Here is a 22,275-nt window from a genome sequence, read left to right as displayed (position 1 = left end):
ACTTTCTTCCTTTGCATTCTCAGGTATTTCTCCTCTTGGCCTTCATTTACTGCAATCCAAGACTTACTCCCTAGGTACTTTTCCAAATTTCTAAAATCACTTTTTTCCCCTTCTCCTGAGGCACTTCCATGACCCCTGAGGCAGGTTCACTAACAAAACACAGAGACAACCATACAGTATTTTTCAATCCAAGGAATCCCCCTCTTAACACCAGACTTCTAAAACCACATGCAGAGTGGTTGGGAGCGAATTATTGAAGGTACAGCTAAGAAACTGTTCAAGATAAGTTATTTTAAAACATACAGATGGATGAAGTCAAAGAGATCAAAAAGAATTAAAAACCTTGCAACTCGAAAGGCATAGATCAAAATTTCCAGGTAGTGAAAGTAGCTGGTTTTCCAAACTACCTTGTGAAATTCCTGGCCCAAGGCTCAAAGTAAAGTAAGAGTGATTTGGTCCACTTAGCAGAGACACAATCCCAAGTTGAAACTAGCTCCTTCTCACAATGAGCCAAGAGGGACACACATGTAAAAATGCCCAGAAATAAGCACAGGGTGTCTCCCAGCAAGAATCACTCTCCTCTAGCTGTGTACTGTATTGAGAAAAGACAGCTCTCTTCCCAGAAAGGAACCTGCTCTCACCAAAACCTAGCAAGTCCACGTCCATTCTTTCCATTTTCTTTTATTTGTCACCTTCTACAGTGAGCAACAACGACAAGTTATGTACAAAGTGCCCAAAGTCCACAATCAAGTGCACTCACTCATTGAAAAATATATATTAGAGTCCTGCTGTGCGCTAGGTGCCCAGAATATAGTAATAAGTGCAACAATATAGTAATAAATTCTGGTCCTCAGTATATTCTGGTGGGGACAAACATTAAAAAAAACACATAATCTATCAATAAAGATAATTTTCAGAGGCAACCATCTGGTACAGAGGTTAAGTCACAACTTAGGATGCCTGCACTCTATATCTTAGCTGACTATATTTCCAATCCAGCTTCCTGTTGATGTTCACATTGGGAGGGTGCAGCAGGCGACAGCTCCAGTCTTGGCTGAGCCTGGCTGAGCCCTGGATGCAGTGGGTATTTGGGGAATGAGCCAGGAAATAGAAGATCTCTCTCCCCCAACCCTCTGTCTCTCTTTTTTCCTCCCTTCCCACCTTCCCTGCCCCCCTTTCAAATAAAGTGAAATTTGATAAATAATATATTCTTAAACAAGTCAGGTTTCATTCATTCACTGTGTGATCCTGGGCAAGTCCCTTCCATTCTTTTAGCCTCAATGTTCCCTCGTATGCAAAATGACAGCTCCAAAGGCCTGGCAGGCAGTCCAGGAGAACAACACGAACAAGCTTCCCTGGGTATAGACAAGGAGCCACGAGCCCAATTGGCCTGGTGGAGGCTTTAGTTAGACCAAGTCCTCTGTTGTACAAAGCACAGTCTCGCACAGAGAGCTCCTTGCAGTGGGCTTCACAGCCTTTTCCCCACTTGATAATACCACCCTCAATAATCTCCCAGTGGGACTGTCATCCCCATAACTGCTATTATCTGCCCCTCAACCATACCTGTGAACATCGCACAGAAGTAGGGGCTGCAGGCTGCCAGGACCACACGGTGGGCTTCTATCTCGACATCTTCTGCCACAATCATCACGTCACACAACAGCTGCTTACTGTAAGACACCAGTGAGGGGACAGAATGGGTCACGAATGGACTCCCACTTCCATCACACAAGGGTTGTTTCTCTCCCACCCAGATGTCACACAACCATACACAAGGCTTTCACACAGATTTGCTCTGTGTTAAGCCAGGCAGGAGGATGGACTCACTGACTTTTCTCAGTCCCTGAGAAGTCTGATAGTCACACTTTCATTGGGTACTCAGAAGGATTCATCTACTCTGGCTGTAAATTCAGGGCTGCTTCATTTGTCTTCACCTCTTTGCTCTTCATTTCTATCAGGTCGTTCCTGCATTTAGGAGGACAGAGGTCCACTAAAAGGACAGAGGAAAAGCCTGTTGCTGTTAGTCAAGTGACTAAATGAGTATGAGGAATAAACATATCACCAAGGTAGACCACTAGCAAGAGGGAGCACTAACCACTTCCACAAGGGACCCATTGCATATGAACTTCTAATATCACCATAAAGATTCCACTTGTACACATGCTGTCCCTCCCCCAAAGGCCCTTTGCAAGCCTATTAACCAAAATTACTAAGAACACTGCAACTACCTTTTTACATTTGTCACCTACTACACTGAACTTGGAAGAGGATTTGTCATAATTACTATTGTATCCTTGAAACCTGCCTCCATCTCCAGCATATACTAAACCCTAAATTTTTACTGAATTAATGAATGAAATGGGATCCATCCACATTCATAAACAGAATAGATACTTGATGTATTTGGAGATTGGTAAGTGTGCCTCAAGCCCTGTCAACTCATAAATTTTTGTTTTATCAGCTTTCCAAGTTCTTATCAAACTTACTATTAACATAGTCATTAACATGTCCTGAGTTGTATGTTCTAAGTATTTGTCTACACATATGACCTCATTTAATCCTCTCTACAACCCAACGAAGTAGGGCTAATTGCTATGTCTCAGATAACAAATGGGGAAATTGGAGTCCAGAGAGTAAAGTAACATTCCCAAGGTCATCTAGAAAGGCAACAGAGAAAATAGGATTTGAATTCAAGTAGCTTGATTCCTGGAGTCTATATTTTTAATGGTCATAGTATCCTGGCCACCAATATACTTGCCTTAGATTAAAACACTAGAAGTGGGAGGGAATACAAAGAGGACAAACTCATTCAACTGCAATTCACTGGTAGTGGTTATTCAGCACACTATACTGGTTTGAGCAGTCTGAAGTCATGTTGGGTTCCATGGGAGGATGTGAAAATCAAAGAATGAATCACCTATGAATGACAGATGCAAGAGAAGCTACATATTTATCACCTCTGACATAGCACATTAAGTCACTTCCCAGTGCATTTTCTGAGAAAACTTTAGCTGCAAACATCCTTGAAGGTCCCAGGACATCAAATGTCCCATGAAACCCAGACAGGTGAAGAGATGCCCAAAGCCACAGAAGCCCGAGTCTTCAATCCAGTTCTCCTGACTCCAGACATAGCAGCTTCTCCTTTGTACCACAATTCCTTATGACTGGCTGACATTTAGAATGGGAAAACAGGAGATAGGTTACCTCTAACGAAGAGAGGTGGTCAGAAATATTCAGCACATGGAATAAAGTACCACTGATGGGGATTGTGGAGAGAGTAAAATCTTTATGTATCAAGAGGCAAAAACCTAAGGGCTGGGACTTCTAGAGATGGACAGTATACCATACACAAAAACTTTATCAGAAAAAAAAAATGGTGCAACCAGGGAAAGAACTGGCTCTGCCCCTAACTGGCTACCAGAACAAGGACAAAACAAAGAAAGAAGCACACTATAATTTTTCTTCCCTACCACTGGGGAGAACCACATGGAGGCCAAATGTGATTGCACATGCTACCTGAGAACATTCTGGTCAGATTCATCATAAAATCACACTCCCTACAAGAACAACAGACTCACCACAGACATTTTCACTTCCATTAAAGATGTAATTTTGAAAATATTCATCATAAAACAGTAAACATTCATTTCATATTTAAACTTTTGTTTATTTTAATTTCATTTTAAAGGCAGAGACAGATAGAGGAGCTGACAGAGATTCTCTCCCCAGATACCAACAACAGACAAGGTTAAACTGGCTGAAGTTAGGAACCCAGAACTCAATACAGATCTTCCATCTTGGTGGCAGGGACCCAAGAACTCAAGCGATCATTGATTACACCTCAGGATGCATTTAGCAGGCAGCTGGATGAGAAGCAGCAGTAGGACTTGATGTAGGCACTCTAATATGGGATGAGTAATTTGATAAAAAATAGTTTTTAAAAATCGACAAAGAAGGGTCAAAATGATAAATTTTCAGTGCTAGAAGCTAAACCAAAAGACAAGAAGGAATAGGGAATAAATATGAAGATCCCATTAATTTCCCAAGATAAAGGGAAACTGAAATCTTCATATACTGTTAATGGAAACATAAAAAGGTTCAACTGCTTTTGAAAACAATCTGACAATTCCTTGGAAGGTTAACTGTGGAGTTGCCTTATGACCCAACAATCCCTCCCTAGAATCACACATACCCAACAGAAACGAGAGTATAAATCCACACAAAAACTTACAAATGAACATTTATAGTAGCATTATTCTCTATAGCAAAATGTGTTATATCGATACAATGAAATGATATTCATCAATAAAAAATGAATGCAGTACTGAGGCATGCTGTAACACAGATGAACCTTGAAAATATTACACCAAGTGAAAGAAGTCAGACACAAAGCATAGAATAGCATAGCATAGAATAGAACAGGATAGAATACCACAGAATATCATAGAATAAAATAGAAGTTAAGACACCACTTGGAAAAATTGCATTCCATTTCAGAGTGTCTGCAGTTGAGTCCCAGCCCTGCTCTTAATTCCAGCGTCCTGCTAAGGAGCACCATGGGAGGCAGCAGGTGATGGCTTTTGAAGTGGTCTCTGCCACCAATGTGAGAGACACAGATTCAGTTTTTGGCTCCAAGTCTCAGCCTAGCCCAATGCAAGCTTTTGCAGACATTTGAGGGAGTAAATCAGTAGATGGAAGACTTGTCCTTCTTTCCTTCTCCCTCTGCTCCTTTAAAATAAACAAAAACGACATGTTTTAAACATTTCCAGGACTGGTATTGTGGCATGGTAAGCTAAGCCTCCATCTGTGGTGTCAGCATCCCACATAAGTGCCAGTTCACGTCCTAGCTGCTCTACTTTCCATCTAGCTCCCTGTTTATGGTCAAAGAAAGCAGAGGAAGATCAAACAAGGGCTTGGGCCCCTGCCTAGTACAGAAGACCCTAAAGAGGTTCCTTGCTCCTAGCTTTGAATAGACTCAGCTCTAGCCATCACGGCCATTTGGGGAGTGAACCAGCAAATGGGAGACCTCTCTCTGTGTTTCTCCTGCTCCCTCTGTAAATATGCGTTGTAAATAAAAATAAAATAAACCTTTAAAAAGCATTTCTAATAAAACACAAAATTTTAAAAATTGATACAGAAAGGAGACTACTGGTTATCTAGGGCAGGTAGGGGAATGGAAAGCGGGGTAGGAAGAATAAGGAGATAAGAAGGAGAGGAATGATTGGTCAATTATACCAGGTGATGAACATATTCTTAAATTTATTACCACTGAACAATTCTGTGATTATACTAAACAGCCAGTAAGCTATAAACTCTAAAAGGTGAACCGTACAGCAATATTAATGATGTCCTGATAAAGTAGAACAGAAAGAATGTGGTAGGATGGTTCATTACCAGTAATAAAGGCACACAGCAAATCATAAAAAAAAAAAAAAAAATGAAAGCTGAGAAGCATTTGTCATGACGATGGAAGGTTAGAACTGTCAAGATGAGCTACCCAAGACTGCAGATTCTGAGTACTTGGTTGCTCCATCACCCACGCCCTTGTTTTCGGGTCTGGTCAGGGCTTGCTTTTTCAAGACAGAACATATATCCACTTGCTGGATGGATGGTAAATCAGGAGCCAAAAGTGCTGTGCAGAAACAGTGAGGGTCTGACCTGGGCCAAGTAATGAAGTGCAAAGAAGAGGAGGAAGCCTGAGTGGTTACCATGCCAACAACCCATTCTCTATCGTGTAAGTAAAAAGGATAGGAAACTCGTGAATTGTGTGATTCATAAATCACAAAGAATGTGTGTACGTGCACTGAAATAGCTCCAAATTAAGAGAGGGGAATGTGAAAACAATGCAAGAAATAACCCCAGGTCCCTGGAATATCGTGTGACATTTTATTAACTTAATTGCTGATGACAAGATGCTGTAGCCCAATCCTTCATCAAAACACACCAACTACAATTAAACTCACTCAGGTCAATATAATTTCAGTTCGGCCCCCCTTTCTCACAGCCTCAGTTTGGAAATCATCCATTTAAGTGCCTTGAATTAGATAATGCCTTTGGACATCACAGGAACAAGATTCACAGAGGACAAGACTTTGATCCCTTTATCCACAGCCACGATTCCTGTAACCTAGCACAGTGCTGAGCTAGCTCACCGTTGTCCTCATCATGGCAGGAAACATTGAGAATACCTACTACGAGCCAAGCTTCATAACCATATTAAGGAGTAGCTATAACTATGCTACAGAAATCACGAGCATCCACAGTGCTGGTCATATGTTTACTATTACTTCTAAGCACTTTATTCATTAACCCTCTAAACAACTCAGAAAGACGAGTACTATTACCAGTTTCATTTTACAGTTGACAACACTGAGATCAGGGAAATTGATTAAGTTGCCCAGGGTCATAGAGTTTGTTCACAGTAAGGTCAACATTTGGAACCACCATCTGTGTTTGTGACCACAGCATTATGCAACTATAAAGATAACCTCTTCAGGTGTTATTTATATGCAGAATTGGTAAAAACCCAGATATGCAACAACAGAGAATTGTTGTTTACAAAATAAACCAAAAACAGAATATCACTGTTGTAGAGTGACACAAAAAATGTGCTTGACATAGCAGTAAGGGAAAAAACAAAGCTGAAGCATAAATTTTAAGGAAGAAAAAGAACATATCCTCCCAAAGTGTCAGCACTGCTACAACTGTAGATTAAAACTTTCACTGCCTTTCTGTTCATCTTTGTCTTAAAAAATTCTATAACAAATATATTTGTTTTATAAAATTTTTTAAAGAAAAATGAAAGAAACTAATGTCTAAGCTTGAATTAAAATCTTCCCAGCTAAATATAGAAAGGTACCTCAAAAAGTTTATGGAAAATGAAATTCAAAGATAACATTAATAGGGTCCCAAAAAGAATTGAAATCCATGCATTTGAGGAACACATATATTATGAAAAAGTGATGCTTAAGTTTCAAAATAACTTCTTCAACCCCATGCCATTTCTGGCCATTGAAGTCACAAGAGGAGTAAATCAGCAGAGGGACGATCTCTCTCCCTCCCCTTCTCTATTTAACCTGGCTCAAAAATTAATTAATTAATTAATTGATTAATTTAAAAATCGATACTTTACATCAGAGACCAAGGTTAAATTCCTAGCTATAGCTCCTGATTCCAGGTAATTCAGACGCTGGGAGTCAGCAGTGATGACTCCAGTGGTTGTGTCATTGTCATGCACATGGAAGACCTGGACTCAGTTCCTGGCTTCTGACTTCAGTCCCAATCCCCCTCAGCCACTTTGGGCATTTGGAAAGTGAAATCAGCAGATAATAGCTCTGTCTCTATAGCTGTCACATTCTCTCTCACTCTCTATCTCATCTCATCTGTATTTCTCGAATCCAATAAAAAAATAAATAATCTAATAAAAACAAAAATATATTTAAAAATCCAATAAAAACAAAAAACTTAAACATTTTTAAATGCAATAAAAACAAAACAAACAAAAGAAAAAGAAAAAAGAAACTGGGAGTAGAGAATCCTGTGTGGATATCTGTTCCTCAAAGGAAGGCTGCTCTTTTCCGTGATCACTGGACTAGGCTATTTCAGATAAAATAAAACCTGGTGGGAAACTTGGATTCTCAAAATAGACAAGGGACATTAGCTATACCCAGAGGAACAAAAAGAGACACTTCAGTAGTGTTCAGGGGACAGAACACAAATTCCCTAGTGACAACAGAACCATGCCATAGACAAGAGCATCAGCATTGCCCAATGCCCCAGGCAGCTGTAGACACTGCTTCTGAGAAATCTGGCAGGAGGCCTAATAAAAATTGAGCAGTACAGTGTAAGAAAATTTAACTTGGTTTTTAATGCCAAGACCAGGTCCTTCAAAAAGGAGAGATGAGGCAACAAATACAAATTCAGATAGAACTTTTGTTTGAAATAGTTCAGTTCCCTATTCAACAAATACTTTGGGTGTATGTCACTTTATCTGCCTAGAAGGCATCTCCCTATCCCCACGACTCTTCATTTCACGCCTATCCTTCCAAATTCAGCTTAAGCACCACTCCCCATGGGATGTATTCTCCAGAGTACCTGCTTCTGCAGCACCCTAAAGGGTGCTTCTTAAAAGAGGCAAAGATTACTACCCATCTACCTTCTGTTGATCACATGACACATTCCTCCTTCATAACTCCAGTTCTCACAAAAGAAAGGCTGTTTTCACTGCCCTATTTACATTTTTTACTTTGTACCCACAGCCATCAACCCCAGGGTCCAGCCAGTATCTCTGGGAATCTTAGGTGAATGAATTGTTCCTATGAAGTGCCAGGTGCTAGAGAGATCAAAATTACTCCAAATTTGCTCCTATCCTCAGGAGCTCATGAATGGCAGAGAAGAAGAGGTAAAGAATGTCACCTCAGAACGGGATAAAGTATTCAGCAAATAATGGCCTGGGCCAAGCAAATTCTGAGTCCTCAAGCAAAGAAGAGACAATGTGCACAGGCTTTGTCAGGAACGAGTGTTCAGGGCCCCGAACTTGCCCTGAAACAAGCTTGTCTGCATATCCCTAAATCATTTATCTCAGAGAGGATCAGCACATTTGCATTTGATTTCTCTCCTTATGGGTAAAGATGCATTCAGGGAGCTAGCTATTCTCCCATACATATGGTTGTCTCGCTGAGTCGAATTCAGACCAAGGAAAGAGGGAGGGAAACCAAAAGAAAATAGGTGTGTATTATTTTGTTACTGGTTTTCAAGAAGGTGGTTCAGTTGGAATTCAAAATTACAAACAGACCTAATATAACCGGAAAGGACTTTTTTCCCCCTCTGTGATTAATCACTAAAATGGTAGGTGTTAAATAATACAAAGGAACGAGATTTCTGGCAAAACCATTCAGTCTCAGTCACAGTTTGAGAGAGGCAGCCAAGTGAGGGAGAGTGGGTGAGGGACGAGTCAGAATTTGTTCTCACTTCTATTCTGGCTCCCTGATGAAGTTCACCCCGCAGTTTCCTTTTGAAAGGGCAAAGCAAGAGAGCACAAGTACCTCCGCAGTTCATTCATAACCTTGAATGCCTTCCCCATGTGGGCAGGGTTGACAGTGGTGGTCCTCTGGGTCTTTTCCTCGCCAGCCTGCACCGGGGGCTGGGAGCCTGGCTTGACGCTGTCAACAGGAAGGAAGAGGGAAGGTGAGAGAGGATCACAAATTCGTAAATCAGTTCACCCAACTCCATGTATTTATACACCCACCAGTGGAATTGCTGTCACTCTGTTCCCCTCGATTCTAACTTCAACACTTTTCCTTTGATATTTAAGCCCTTATATTTGCTTGCTATTAATTTTTACGTCATAATAGGAAATAGGGATCTATTTTTTCCCCATCAGTTCTATTTACTGACACTTTCTATTCTTCCCACTCCTTTGCCATGCCACTTTCCACTATGTATTACAGTTTCAGACACACTCCTTAACCTACTCTGCTAGCCAGTCAGTCTGTACCAGAAGCACATCACTTCTATAGCTTCATAATAGGGACTGGTATCAGTCAGAACCAGCTTCTAGTCTTCTTCTTATTATTATTATTATTACCATTTCCAAGGAGTGACTGGTTATCTTAGTTTCCTTTATTCTTTCATACTAATTTTAGTATCAGATGGTCAAATTCCGTTTAGAAAGCTGATGATATTTTGATGGGAACTGATTTTATCGTCAATTTGGGTATAAACAACATCTTTCTCACAGTATACCATCCTATCCATGCACACTGGTTGCTTTTCCATTTCTTTAGGCCTTCTTCAATGTCATCTAAAATTCTGATTTTTTTTTCTGCATGAGAGATGATCTTACACACCATGAGTACATTCATTCCTAAGTACTTTATAGCTTTTTATCTTTTCTGAAGCATTTGACTGTCATGGTTTATAAAAAGCAATTGGTTTCTGCAAACTGATTTGTATCCAGCTATCCTGTCAAATGTTTCTACTATCATTATTTGACCATAATTCGGTTAGGTATTCCATTTAGACACTCACATTACAACTATATAATACCAGAGATTTTTATCCCTCCTTTCTAGCTCTTAGATCTAATATATTCATTTGTTTATTCATTCATTCTTCTTTTTTTTTCTTTTCTTCAATTGAGAGACGGAGACAGAACAAGTAGAAAAAGGCCCCAACCTGCTGGTCCATCTCTAAAAGCCCACAAAGGCCAAGACTAAAGCTAGGTGTTCAGAACTTAACCCAGGTCGTCCTAATTGGTGACAAGGACCTAGTTACTGTGCCTTCACCTGCTGCCTCCTAGGAGCACGTTAACAAGAAGCTAGAACCAGGAGTAGGGCCAGAACTTGAATCCAAGGCGTAAGAGAACATTCCTACCATATCCCTAATTACATTTTAAAGACTTATTTATTTCAGCTGGGGACTAATATCCAGGATTTACAGCTCCAGAAACACAACAAAATAAGCAAATCAGTTAAGAAATGGGCAACAGAAATGAGCATTTTTCAAAAGAAAAATTCAAATGGCTAACAGACACATGAAAAAAATGCTCAGGCTACCTAGCAATAAGAGAAATACAAATAAAAATCACATTGAGGTTCCACTTAACACCAGTGAGAACAGCCTATTTACAGAAATCATTTAATGATATCTGGTGGAGAGGATGTGGGGAAAAAGGTATCATACTCCACTGGAAGTCAGTATGGAGAGTGATCAGAAAACTGAAAGTTCTTCTATCATATGATCCAGTAGTCCCACTTCTGGAAATATATCCAAAAGAAGTGAAACCTACTATGAGAAAGCACTATGCACCCCTATATTCATAGCAGCACAGTCCACAATAGCAAAGATATGGAAGCAAATTGGACACCCACTGAAAGAGGACTAAATAAAGGAACCATGGCACATATACTCCGTGGAATACTACTCAGCCATTAAAAAGAGTGAAATTCTACTTTTGCAGCAAAGTAATCCCAACTAGAGACCTTTATGCTCAGTGAGATAAGCTAATACCAAAGGAGAAACATCGTATGTTCTCTCTATATGATAACCTTCATACAAAATACTAAACAAAAAGATATATAGGTAAGCAGATACACATTTATAGTCCCATAAACGAATGGTGTAATGGAGACTACAGTACTGGTAAACAAAGAAGAACTGCAGTAAGCAACTCTACCCCCAAATAAAAAAAGGCCCCTAATCAAACCGTTAAATACATCTTGACAACAAGAAACCGGTTTCTCTACCATTATGCCTATGCCTATGCTTATGCCTACGATGTCATGACACACATAAAGAGCGGAAAGAGTCGTGACTACAGCTGAAAAACGATATTATTGTAAAATACAGGAGACAATGTAGAGGGCAAAGTGGAGGGAGGAAAGGGAGAGAAAAAAAGGAAGCCCTATATCTACAAAAATGTATAATGGAAAATAAGATTAAAAAGATGAATAAATAAAATAAAGCAACGGCTATTGGAAAAAAATAATAATTACAACACTAAGGGGAAAAATTATTTTTTTATTTATTTGAAAAGTAGAGCAATGGAGAGTGAGAGACTGTGTAGGAAAGAGAAGTCTTCTGTCCACTGGCTTATTTCTCCCCAGTGGCTGTGATAGCCAAGGCTGGACCAGTCTGAAGCCAGAATTCAACCCTTGATTTTATGTGGGTCATCTGCAGCTGCTTTCCTAGGTGCGTTAGCAGAAAGCTGCACTGAAAGCGGAGCAGCCAGGACTGGGACCAGCACACACATATGTGATAGAAGACTCAAAAGCAACAGCTTAATCTGTTAAGATTAGGAGTACAATGCCTGTAGTCCTAATTTTAAAATTGTTTCCAAAATTTCCTCATTATTTGTGTTTGTGACAGAATTTTTTCATGTTTCCTACCAGATTAATAAAAAAGTCCTGTTTTGATTAAGAATTCTTTAATCATAAAGTTATACTAAATTTTATCAAATATTTTTATGTATTAATGAGATGATTGTGAAGGGCTTTTTCCTTTAATACTTTATTAAGGTGAATGATCTACTAATTTTACAGTACTAACCACACTTGAAATCTGAAACAAATTAAGAAACTGTAAAATAGAGTTTTATTCATTGTAAATATTCTCTTCAAAGTCTGGAAAGACCAGCTAGGAAGAGAAACATACTTTGGTATGGATCATCAGGAAACCACTGACGTTCAATAAGGAACTAATGAGATTAGCACTCAAAAAAGCCTAGTGGGGAACTATGATTAGCTATGCTTCACAGATACACAATAGATGTAGATCAAATAGTCACTGTGCAAGCACTGACAAGTCTCCATAGCTAATGAACTTGTCCTACTGTGTTGCTCTTTGCGCTTTCCAGACTTCTAGAACATGTACCTCTGTTAACACAACATTGTTTACCAAAAGGTCTCAACCTTAAATTGCCTGTTATCAGGGGATTAGAGTTCAACAAATATAATTCACACTAGAGCCTCCTTTTGAAGAGAAATCGACTTGCTGATGACTATAGGGCCGACTAAATTGAGATCATGCAGTCTCCCAGTCCATCCAGAGTCTTTCCATCCTTGAAACAGAAGCAATGCTTGACATGAGAAGGAACCCCAAGGTCTCTTTCTTTCCCCTGTGAAAGCAGGGCAAGTTTGGAGTGAATACTGGGACCCTGGTTTCTGAACAGTACTAACTTCTTGGCAACTCATTAACTTTGCAGAAATCAGACTATTAAAGAAAGCATCTGTTAAGGACCATGCACAATGCCACATAGTTTTTAAGTAGTAAATCAATGATGGACTCTGAAGTGTCGAGGAGGTCATTTCTACCATAATCTACACCCTTCAGCACTGTGAACATATATGAACATAAAAGCACATACACATGCCTATGCCTCGGCCTAGGATCTCAGGCCCAGGCAGAGTTGCTAGACCCTACCATTCCTCAGAATGAGAGCTTAAGACTGGTTCGGAAGGACTATACCATTGTAATGACATGTGGAAAGTCAGGGGGGTAGAGATTTGGGGAGGGGGGAAGGGAAATCCTGGAGCCTATAGAACTGTATCATTAATTATTTATTTTAATCAACATTAATTAATATTATATTTATTATATATACTTATATATTATATAATAGACATAATAACCATATTAATATAATGATATATTTATTATACTGTGCATTGTATAATATTAATAAGAATTAATGATTGGGTCCAGCGCGGTGGCGCAAGTGGTTAAGGTCCTCGCCTTGCACGCCTGGGATCCCATATGGGCGCCGGTTCTAATCCCAGCAGCCCCGCTTCCCTTCCAGCTCCCTGCCTGTGGCCCAGGAAAGCAGTCGAAGACAGCCCAAAGCTTTGGGACCCTGCACCCGCGTGGGAGACCCAGAAGAGTCTCCTGGCTTCAGATCGGCATAGCATCGGGCCGTTGTGCTCACTTGGGGGGTGAATCATCGGACGGAAGATCTTCCTCTCTGTCTCTCCTCTCTGTATATCCGCCTTTCCAATACAAAAATAATAAAAATAAATCTTAAAAAAAAAGAATTAATGATTAATTAGCACACTTATCAGGCCCTCTTGTCATAATCCAGACCTCCAAAATTCTCTTTTCCTGCTATCCTCTAAATTCTAGAACCACATGCCTAATGTCTGCTTAACTCCACTAGTTAAATTTTCCACAGGCAACTCATACCCATTCAAAACTGGTGTTTTCCACCCTTGCTCAAGCCTGATCTTTTTACCATATTTTCTCTCTCAGAGGCATAAGCAGCCACCCAATCATCCATTCAAACCAGGAGCAAGGATGCCAACCTTGATCTCATCCTTCCTCCTTCACATTTCTCACATTCACCCATAAAGTCTACCAATCCTACACCCTTTAATGTCACTCCACCCCTACCCTTCTCATGGTCACTACCTTTACGATCACTTTCCAAGTTAACAAAATCTTTTGCTAGAGTTGTTACAATAGTCTTCTCCCAGACTCTGCAGTGATAAAGGCGTGTCCTACATGACAAATTCTTTTTGCTTCCAGAATAAACTGTGAGATTTACTCACCTACCCTTCGGATCCCATTACTGCTCTGAAGACTCTACAGCAGTCTACAACTGCTTAAGTACCAGAGGCTCTTGTATCTGATGAAATATTTTCAACTATCTAGTTCCTACATCCAGCCAAGTCCTGTATTTAGATAGCTCCTACCAGCTTCCAGCCTCTTCCATGAAGCCCTCCCTGTCATCCTCTACTATCCATCAAGCAGATTAGCTTCCCCCCATCTATGTTCCCAAAATTCTCTGCTCTTCTCTCTCTGTTAAGACTGTTTATCTCTTACTTACCAGTTTTCCACACAGTGTTTGTTGATATTTAACAGTTAGGAAGGCAGAATCCCTGACTTGTAACATTCGTCATTTGCCAATTTTCATGGTGTAAACATTCCCACATTGGCAGATTTCAAGCCACCAACGCAATGCCACTTAAAAAGGGATTTGGGAAGAGATGTGCAGTAGTGCACTATTATATCAATGTACAGTATTTCTATTATAAGAAACAACAGATAGGACTTCAAAGGCCAAGACAATGGCAAAGTTATTAGGAAGTAAGGATTTTTTGAGTATGCATTACATTTATTTTTAACACCATTTATGTTATATAATTTTATTTTAAGTAAGTTATACTAAATTTAACACTTTTACAAGTGGGTCAAAACTAGCTCTGACACACCTGTACTACCACCACACTCAGATGAGGAACTACTGAGAACCAGAATGGTAGCTACGTTTCTTGTTTACTAACCTCTAGCGTGTGATAGGTGCTCAATAAACCATTACTGAGTGAATCAGTGGCTGGGTAAGTAAATGAGCTGTAACTACTGACTAGTGCATTTTTACTGACTCCTTCCCCTTGGGATAAGTCTGGCTTTGTCCCCCTCAACTTTCCCTCCTCAATGCCCGCACTGAGGGTTGGGGTGAAGTAGCACCATCTAGTCCCCCCTGAGATACAGAATCAGGATCAGGGAGAGAGAAAGCCAGGATCAACTAGATAAGTGAGAAGAAAGGAAAAGGGCCGCTGCTTACTGTTTCAGTTCTTGGGATCTCTGCTCTGCTGAGGGAATCCAAGCGATGAACAGAAAGGAAAGGCCACCAGGAAGCACGCCAGGATGGCAGGAGACAGAAGAGCCTCCAAGCAAAGTGAACGCACATAGAAGTGTCAGGGGGATTCAAAAAATGAGGAGGTCCAGACCATCTGTGTTTGAGAAAATGCAGAAGAGAAGAAAGGGGCAGCTGAGAAATGCTGGTGGATGTTATGAATCACGTCTCCTCTGAAAGAGCTCAGGAAATGCAAATAAGATTCAGGAGGAAGGAGTTGATAGTGGACCGGGCCACATAAAGTCCAAGTACTGAGTTCACCAGAAAAGCAATGTCACCCAAAGAAGTCAAAACAACTCTGGCCAGATAAGACTGTGCTGAATACATTGAAATCTCTCAACAAAGAAAATGTTCCTTTGATACAAATAACCAAAATCAGGAACCAAAGTCCTTGCTGGGGCACATCCCATTCTACCCAGGACGGAAAGTAGTTTAATCACCACATATCATTTGGTTTAGTCGCAGATCAGACCCCTGTTTTCGAATCTGAAGCTTTAACTTATTCCTAGTTTACTATGAGAGCTTTTGACCAATTTAGCCTCCCACATGGTTCCCCTTCAGAGGAAAAAAAAAAGTAGTAGCAGGGACTCAGGAATATCTTGTCAGTAAATTTTTCACTGCAAATTAATAAACTGACATGCTGGTTGTTGTACTTCAAGTTCTCGTGAGGTCATCAGCAGACTCTGCTTCTCTAAGGCTGCATGGCAATAGGACATCAATAAAGTAGAATTCAGTACCCATGAAGCTCTGGGTAAACTATAGAAAAAATAAGTATCCCAATTCTACAGCTGAAAACCAAAATGACTGCATTTAGATGACCACTCCTAGGTTAGTGAAAGACCTAGAGAAGAAGTCCAGCCAGCAGGATTCAGGACTGGACAGTGCAACCCTGCCAACAAGAAACACCATTTATACAGTCTCCCCTAGAGCCCTACACTCTCCATAAACTTTCAGCAGTGCCACTTGAGTCCCTGCAACAGCCACACGAACACAGGGATGACAGGCAGCAGTGCGCCATCAGCTCCTGAGTAACCAGGGGCTAACAGTTACTTCAAGATGACTATAGGCTAACTCCTTTATCTCACTGTACTTTCAGAACAACGCTATGAAGTAAGCACTATAATTCGCTGAGGCACTGAAGTAAAAATACTAGTAAGTGGTAAAATGGTGCTCACACCAAGTCTATCTCACTGAGGACTTGTCTGTACCCTTCATAATGCTATTCACTGACTCAACAATATCCACAGCATATTAAGCGTAGGAGAACTTAACCCCCTTAAGTCTCACTCTCCGTGTGGCCAAACTTGGCCAAACAAGCAAACATTATCTTCCATGGCCTTCAAGGTAGGACTGCTTTCTTGTGCTGGGTGAGGGAGATAGCCATGTATACTGGGGTCAATATTATTAATTTTACTGAATTTGGAATTTCCATATGCAGGGCTTTCCACAGGTCAGGCATGATTCATTAAAGCTGATCAGCAGCAGCTGCCATCCCTATAATACGTTCCTTCAAAATTAAGTTAATAATTGCATTCCTAAAAATCCATAGACTGCTTTCCTTAAAACCAAGGGGGGGGGGGACTGGCACAGTAGCATAGCAGTTAAGGTTCTCGCCTTGAATGCGCTGGGATCCCATATGGGCGCCGGTTCTAATCCCAGCTGCTCCACTTCCCATCCAGCTCCCTGCTTGTGGCCTGGGAAAGCAGTCGAGGACAGCCCAGAGCTTTGGGACCCTACACCCATGTGGGAGACCCAGAAAGAAGCTCCTGGCTCCTGGCTTCAGATTGGCGCAGCACCGGCCATTGCAGTCACTTGGGGAGTAAATCATCAGACGGAAGATCTTCCTCTCTGTCTCTCCTCCTCTCTGTACATCTGTCTTTCCAATAAAAATCAATAAATCTTAAAAAAAAAAAAAACAAGGGGAAAGAACTCTGAAGCTGGTTCTGTAAAATTGCAAAGTATGGGAAAAAAATCAAAAACAAGTTTAGACAGACTGAATTAGACAAGAAAAAAGACTAAAAGGAAACACACTTAATTGTACCATTTAGAAGCCAAGCTTGTATTTTATTTGAATAGGGGAGTTGAACACTTCCATATGAATATCTGTAAGTCACAATAAACTTTCATACACTAAAATGAAAAAAAATCAAGAAATGTGTACTCAGAGTCTGAAATATTCATAAATTACAAAAGGTTACAAAAACTTGGAAAAAAAATCTAAGAATAAAGTATACCCAAGAGTTTTGTTTTGACATTATTTGGTAATGCTTTGTTCAGCTTATCCTAGTTTTAGGGCTCATCAAGAAAGTTTAAAAAAAGGTCAATCAATGGCAAATATATATATACATATTTCTTTAGATATGCATATATCTACAGAAAGATTAAGGCAGATTTTATTGAAACATAAAAGAAGACATGCCAAGCTTTCTGAAGTATTCGAAATATAAGACGATAATCTAGGTAAAAAGCAAGATGATGCTCTGACAAGCTGTCTGTTTTTCTTTACTGAAATGGTCCTACATTATCTGCTTTGGATGGCCAACACAAGAATGCTCTACAATATGCCATGGTTACCATCCACGCAGAGAGAAACAGAGTACATACAACACAGCAACAGATGCTCACCAGGGGTAACAGTGGCTCCCGGGCACTTAGTGCCAGAAAACTTTCCTAGGTCTTTATATATAATGTCTCATTTAATCTTCACAGCAATTCTATGAAACATGAATAGTGTTATTACTCCTTTTACGCAAGAAAAAAAATGACGCCCTCCAGGTCATGATTTGTAAATTCATACTAGATCTCTTAATATGCTTAAGTCCTTGTTTTTCATCAATATCCTTTCAAGAAAGAAGCCATTTTCACACCTTCATGGCAAAGAAATAAAACTGGTCATTAGAAATGTCTTGGCTGAAATTTTTAATGCTTAAAAATAGCCCCAATTAAGCTTCAGCAGGTAAGTATGGAACAAGCATCAAATTCAGTCACTGAAGGTTAGGCATGTGATCCCAGCTCAGCCGACGTCTTTAACCCTCTGTTTCCAGGAAATTCGTAAAGCAAGGCTATTTTCTTCTGTTCTCCCCCTACCCCGAAGCATTCCATGGAATCAGTTACCCATCCTGAGAAAGTAAAGCCAATATCCAAGGATGAACCTGTGAGCTAAATGTTTCAGTCTCTTTTCTCACAACTATCTTTTTAGCTATCAGAACTTCTCAAAGAAGTTATGTGGTAATGAGCAAATAACTGCACCATTTGTTTTTACAGCCACATAGTAGTCAATGAGTAGTATTCAAAAATACCAGGCACCCCAGGTATAAAAGATACAGGTACAAAAAGATCTGGTGGGTCCAACTGCAGTATCCAACTAGGATTTACCAACTACAGGCATTAAAATTCAAATGGTGATTTAACAGGGACTATGAAAGTTGAGGTTAGTAAGACAAATCAAAATTTTAACACAGTCTTGATAGGTAATTTTGAAATTAGGAAGAGAAAAGCATCAGGTAAAAGCAATCGTGGGAGCTAAGGATCTGAGGCTGGATTGAATAATGAACAGAACAGGTGATCACCACAGAGCTCAACGGAACTCTCGGTGGGCCTCAGAGTGAGCCATGGAAATGAAGACAGGAACTACATTTTAGAAAACTTAAGCTTGGCATGGGAGTCGGACTTCCAGTAGGAACACGGAGTGATGATCTGGGTACATGGTAAACTTTGGAACCTTTGCAGTTTGGATTTCTTGTCTACTCGGCCTCTAGCACAGGAAACACCAAATACCATATATAGGCAGATGTTCTAAAGTCACAGACATCGGCTATCCCAGCTCAGAGGCAAGAAAGTGTCAAAGAAGAACAGGGTTCCTTGAGGGGCATGGACATACATTTCTGAACACAGAACTGGGAACATAGGGCCCAAAACTGCTTCACTAGCTGCCCCAGTGTTCCACAGATCAAGTACAGAGGCTTAATCTGCAATCTCCAGACCTCCATCACATCACTCCTGCCCTCTACCAGCTAAGAGAATGATGGTGAAGGTCGGGGGACACTCTACATCTCCCCGCCAAGCCTAGCAAATAGACCATTAGAAGTTCTGTTGCCCAGCTGCCAGCAACACCCAGAGACAGGCCACACCAGCAAGACACTTAACTGAAAACCCCAGACTCTTCCTATGGGAGTCATCAAGAAGCACAGTCGCCTGGGGCCTCCTCACACAAAATAGGCTGGCACCCAACAATCACGACAGTTCTAATGCGATCTAGAGATATGCAATGACATCATCATGCCCCAGGAGATGCAGAAATCAAGACAACAACCTGGACAAAGGAAATGCTCATGGTGGCAGTCTGCAGAATGTTTACTTGTGCCTGTTGTAACTTAGCCAGCAGGACACTATCTGTATCAAATCCACAAGTCACAACTACAGCCTGCCTCTCAGCAGTGCAGTGCCTCGGCCGGGTCCCTCCCTGCCTCTTCTCTCTTGGGTTGAAAATGTCCTTGCTCTCTACCAGCACAGACCCACAGCATGCAGCAGCTGCCACTCCACACAGAGTTAGTCACCAAACAGGGAAATGACCTGCCCCATACTATGCTGAGCACCTCCACAGCGTTAGGATCAGATCCTCAGATCATCTTTCAAAGATTCATATATGCATGTGACTGCCAGGAAATGAGTGCCCACCAGACACAGGTATTGAAATCCCATCTGTTGATTCCTATTTCACGGCAGATCCCGCATGGAAGGAGGGCAAGTTCCTCTAAAATGCAGCTCGTGCAGCATCACTCATAAACTTCTCAACACAATCCACACTCCATTCACAGCGAGTGTCATGTGACTGGATTACTCCCCATCTTCCCTGAACATGTGTGTACACAGAGGCGCGTGCGCAAGGACGCCTGCTTGTCCGCTCGCCTGCTCGCTTGCTTGCTTGCTCTCAGGAAAACCATTGGTGTGGCATGCTTGCTGAAGATCTGAGCACTTCAGCATTAAAACGCAAGTGTTTCATGCCAGGGCAATCCTGCTATGACATCCAAAACCCCACCACCAAAGAATCACCATCAACGACCAAGCCAGAAAAGGGAAACACCTTCTTGAAACAGCCTGAGAAACACAATTCCAGTGTTGAAACAATTCCCAAACACCAGCCAGGAAGTCTCTTCTTTCAGAGCCCTCCGCTACTCAGCAAACCCAGATGTGCCTTTGGGGAGGGTAGAGTTGTGAAGATTCCAGCCCTGAAAGGGTGGGTTTGGAGGGGGAGTTTCACATCTCTGACTCTGCCGCCCTTTGGGGTTCATTCGTGGGCCAGCTCTTCCAACCTTACTCAGCCAATACAAACACAAAAGCTGGTGGCTACACTGCAAGTATACACTTATTTACTCACACACACACTCACACACTCACACATACATACCTTTCGCCCTCCATTGTGCGAGACCCGGCTGGCGTGGCAGCCATGGGATTGTGCCTGTACAGGGGATTGCAGCTCTGTTCCTGGTTTTCCCGGCAGACCAACGGGAAATCTGATCAGCAACAGTGATTCAGCATGGCTGCAAATGAAGCCTCCTCCCTCGCGATTCCCGTTCCTCTGACTTACTCGCGGCAGCTTCCACTGCAGAAGCGGCAGCAGAAAATGTCTTACCCAGAGCTCCCTGCAGCCCGTTCAGCTGCTAAAAGCAGCAACCCACTTGCTCCCCCTCCCCCGCAGGCTTGCTTCTCCCCGGTCTCCTAGGAACAACGGTGGCTCCAGCGACCCAAGTGCGGCGCCACCTTCCCAGCTGCCTCCGCATCAGCCCTGGCATCCCCAGCCCCAGCTCACAGCCGCCTCAGGGGCTCCACACTTCTCTGCCTACACTGCAAAAGCTCTGGCAGTTCCTCTGCAGCTGGAGAAATGCCACCCCCTCCCCCTCCTCTACTCCAGAGGCTGTCTGCCTGGCCAGATTGCTGGAATGAGCAGGCCCCTCTGTGGCCTGCAGTGGAGTTTATCCACCTGGGGAAATTCACTTAGGGATGGCAGCTTGTCTTCCAATTATTCCTTCCAAAATCCACAGTAGCTTTGAGCATCTGACAGAAGGAGGCAAGTTAGCAGGAGATGGCTGATAGTACAAAGAAGAATGTACAGAATTTAAAAAAGAAATTAGAAAAAGAGCTATTAGAAACAGGTGAAGCTGAAACAAACCCTACTTTACACAGGAAGCCAGTCTATTACAGCAAAGCCATCACAATGAATAATGCACACACTGATTCCCCCAGGACACAGCGAAAAATTCCCAAGTTTAGCACAGCCTAAACAGCCTCCTCTCCTGAAGTCTGTCATTGAAATGTGACTTACGCTGTGCCTCCAACCAGGAAGTCTCCCAATGAATCCTTCTCCTACTGTGATTTCTTATTCCCTATAATATCAAATCATGGTGCTTCAATTTAGCCTTATTCTTTTTCTCCCTGGAAGGCCTTCTCTGATCCCAGTCCTTGTCTTTCTAGAGGATCAAATTCCATGTCTTCATAAAACCACTCACGATCATCTCTATAATAGCTGCAGAATGTATTGTTCTTGTTCATGTCATACCTGATACGTGGCTTGGGGTAATTTGCTATCTAAGTATCCTCTCATATGAAAATATAATCTTGGGGAAGGCAGGGGGCCAGTCTGTGTCTTCTATCATAACCAAGAGTTTCAAATGTATGGAGGCAATCAGCTACAAAAACTAGTTTGGAGGGGGCATTGTGGCACAGCAGGTAGGAACTCCAGCTACAATACCTGTACCCCTTATCAAAGAGTTGGTTGGAGATTCAGCTACCCCACTGCCTATCCAGCCCATCACTAATGCACATGGGAGCTCCTGTTTCTGGGTTTTACCCTGGTGCAGCCCTGGCTCAGTTCTGACTTTGTGGGCATTTGAAGAGGGAACCAACAGATGGAAAGTATCTTTCTCTCTGTGTCATTCTGCCTTTCAAGTAAACGATTCTTAAATTAGGAAATTAACTTATTCACGAGCTTCCCTTGTGCCTCAGCAAAGTCAGTCCTGACATCTGTATTCTGGCAGCCCTCGGTGTTACAGCTAGGTTTTCCAGGATCTGCCCAGCACTCACTGCCTGAGTGGCCTTCAACTAGCTAATATTTTATTATTCTGGACTTTGTGCTCAGTCCTTTG

General features: G+C 41.6%; 1 protein-coding gene across 1 annotated transcript in view; it reads right to left on the bottom strand.

Moving 5' to 3' along the window:
• Positions 1-20,984, bottom strand: part of KLHL3 (kelch like family member 3) — a 95,196-nt gene extending 74,212 nt beyond the window's left edge. Inside the window, exons 1-3 of the mRNA XM_040975588.1 lie at positions 20,538-20,984; positions 9,045-9,161; positions 1,564-1,670 (exon numbers count right to left, since the gene is read on the bottom strand). Of these exons, the coding sequence (XP_040831522.1) occupies positions 1,564-1,670; positions 9,045-9,161; positions 20,538-20,581 (268 nt within the window). The 5' untranslated portion in view covers positions 20,582-20,984. The remainder of the gene's footprint in view (positions 1-1,563; positions 1,671-9,044; positions 9,162-20,537) is intronic.
• Between the last annotated feature and the right edge of the window lie 1,291 nt (positions 20,985-22,275).

Source organism: Ochotona curzoniae, unplaced genomic scaffold (assembly GCF_017591425.1).
Source record: "Ochotona curzoniae isolate NIBS_2020 unplaced genomic scaffold, NIBS_Ocur_1.0 contig_1, whole genome shotgun sequence".
Lineage (NCBI taxonomy): Eukaryota > Metazoa > Chordata > Mammalia > Lagomorpha > Ochotonidae > Ochotona > Ochotona curzoniae.
The sequence above is the reverse complement of the archived record's forward strand: the minus strand, read 5'-3'. Positions and strand labels throughout refer to the sequence as shown.